Raw genomic sequence first — 1785 nt, 5'->3', positions numbered from 1 at the left:
ACAGCAGCGGAGAGTTGGTGTCGCGCGTCTCGCCCTGCCGGCGGCCGCGTCAGCCCCGCGGCCCCCTGCCCAAAACCGGCCGCCCCCGCAAGCCCTGCAGCCCCTTCCCCGGGGCCCAGAGCCCCTCCAAGCTCCATAGCCCCCTCCCTACTGCCCTCAGCCCCCTCCCCAGGGCCCGTAGCCCCCTGCCCAGGGCTGGTTGCCCCTTCCCCAACACCAGTAGCCCCCTGCAAGCCCCGCAGTCCCTTCCCCAGGGCCCAGAGCCCCCTGCAAGCTCCATAGCCCCCTCCCTATGACCCACAGCCCCCTCCCCAAGACTGGCAGCCCCCTGCCCAGGGCCCACAGCCCCCTCCCAGCCCGGTAGCCCCCTCCTCAGGGACCAGTAGCCCCTCTGAGCCCTGTAGCCCCCTCCCCAAGACCAGCAGCCCCCTCCAAGCTCCACGGCCCCCTCCCCACGAGCCCCGGTCCCCCCGGGCCGGCCCCTTCGAGCCCTCGCTGTGCGGGCGGGTCCCCGCGGCGCCCCGGGCCGCTCGGCCGCCCCGGCCCCGCAGGCACCTTGAGGATCTCGTCGCCGATGATGATGATGGCGGCGGTGRGGGGGCCGCGCGGGGCCGCCATGGCGCGGAGCGCCGCGCCCGCCCTCAGCGCCCCCAACATCCGCCCGGACCGGGGCGACCGGCCGGCCCCGGCGACCCGCCCCCCAAACGCGTGCGCCTCATTGGCCGCCCGCCGCAGGGCGGGCTCCGCCCTCGCGCTCCCGATTGGGCGGCAGCGCTGCCCGTCACGGCGCGGTCTCAACCATTGAGCCGACGGTGGGAGGAGGCGCCTCCCCCGCACCCGCGGGGCTCGCTCCGCCCCTAGGGGCGTGGCCACGTGCGAGCGGCCCCGCCCCTTCCCCGGGAATACCGGGACACCACCCAATCCCTCGCGGGGACACCAGCCCCACCCCCTTTCCCGGGAACACCGGGAACCATCCAGCCCCCTCCCAGGACACCGTCCGGGATACCGGGAACGCTCCAGCCCCCTCCCATGACACCCCCGAACCCTCCCGTGGGGTCATCCCGGGACACCGGGAACCCTCCAGCGCCCTCAGGACCCTTCCCGGGGCCACCGGGACCCTCCAACCCCCTCCCGGGCCCCCGCCTGCTCCCCCCGGCACCCCAAGGAGCAGCGCGGGGCAGGGCCCTCCGAAACGTCCCTTTATTGAAGCCGCGGGCAGGACCCGGGCGCCGCGGCGGGGAGAGGCCGCCCGGCGCCGGCGCGCAGGAGCCGGGGGCCCGGCCGGAGGACTCCCCGGTGCCCGTTGTCGGCGCGGGCCGGCGGCCGGGGAGCCCCGCGCGGCGCCGTTGCCGTCACTTCTCCGGCTTCTTGGGCAGCGGGCGGCGGAAGAGCAGGATGTGGGGCTCTGCGGGAAGCGGGGGGCGCTCAGCGCCGGGCCGGGCCCGCCGGCACCGCCCGGCCCCGGCGCCGCTCACCGGGCTCGTGGATCATGTAGTGCACCCAGCCCTGGCTCTGCTGCACGCCCAGGTTCCGCCACTCCGACTCCGACATGAGGTGCGTGCGCGGCACCAGCTTGGCGATGTCCTTGGGCAGCATCACGTGCCTGGCGCGCGGCACGTCACCGGGGCCGTACGGGACCCCCTTCCCGGACAGCCGGCACCGGGAGCCCCACAGGACCCCCCCGTCCCAGCAGGCTGGTGCTGGGAGGCCCACAGGACCCCCCCATTCCCGGGCAGCCGGTACCGGGAGCCCCACGGGACCCCCCCGTCCTAGCGGACCGGTACC

The 1785-nt window shown here is 76.6% G+C and overlaps 2 protein-coding genes across 2 annotated transcripts in view; both read right to left on the bottom strand.

Moving 5' to 3' along the window:
* Positions 1-618, bottom strand: part of FLAD1 (flavin adenine dinucleotide synthetase 1) — a gene marked incomplete at its 3' end in the record, with an annotated part of 2076 nt that extends 1458 nt beyond the window's left edge. The window contains exons 1-2 of the mRNA XM_026048491.1: positions 556-618; positions 3-34 (exon numbers count right to left, since the gene is read on the bottom strand). Of these exons, the coding sequence (XP_025904276.1) occupies positions 3-34; positions 556-618 (95 nt within the window). The remainder of the gene's footprint in view (positions 1-2; positions 35-555) is intronic.
* Positions 619-1352: 734 nt separating this feature from the next.
* The window catches only part of CKS1B (CDC28 protein kinase regulatory subunit 1B), a 1511-nt gene continuing 1078 nt past the window's right edge, over positions 1353-1785 (bottom strand). The window contains exons 2-3 of the mRNA XM_026048490.1: positions 1476-1641; positions 1353-1405 (exon numbers count right to left, since the gene is read on the bottom strand). Coding sequence (XP_025904275.1) covers positions 1353-1405; positions 1476-1641 — 219 coding nt within the window. The remainder of the gene's footprint in view (positions 1406-1475; positions 1642-1785) is intronic.

The sequence above is a fragment of the Nothoprocta perdicaria genome, unplaced genomic scaffold (genome assembly GCF_003342845.1).
Source record: "Nothoprocta perdicaria isolate Ctin4 unplaced genomic scaffold, notPer1 scaffold_543, whole genome shotgun sequence".
Taxonomy (NCBI): Eukaryota; Metazoa; Chordata; class Aves; order Tinamiformes; family Tinamidae; genus Nothoprocta; species Nothoprocta perdicaria.
This window is presented reverse-complemented; position numbering and strand designations above follow the sequence as displayed.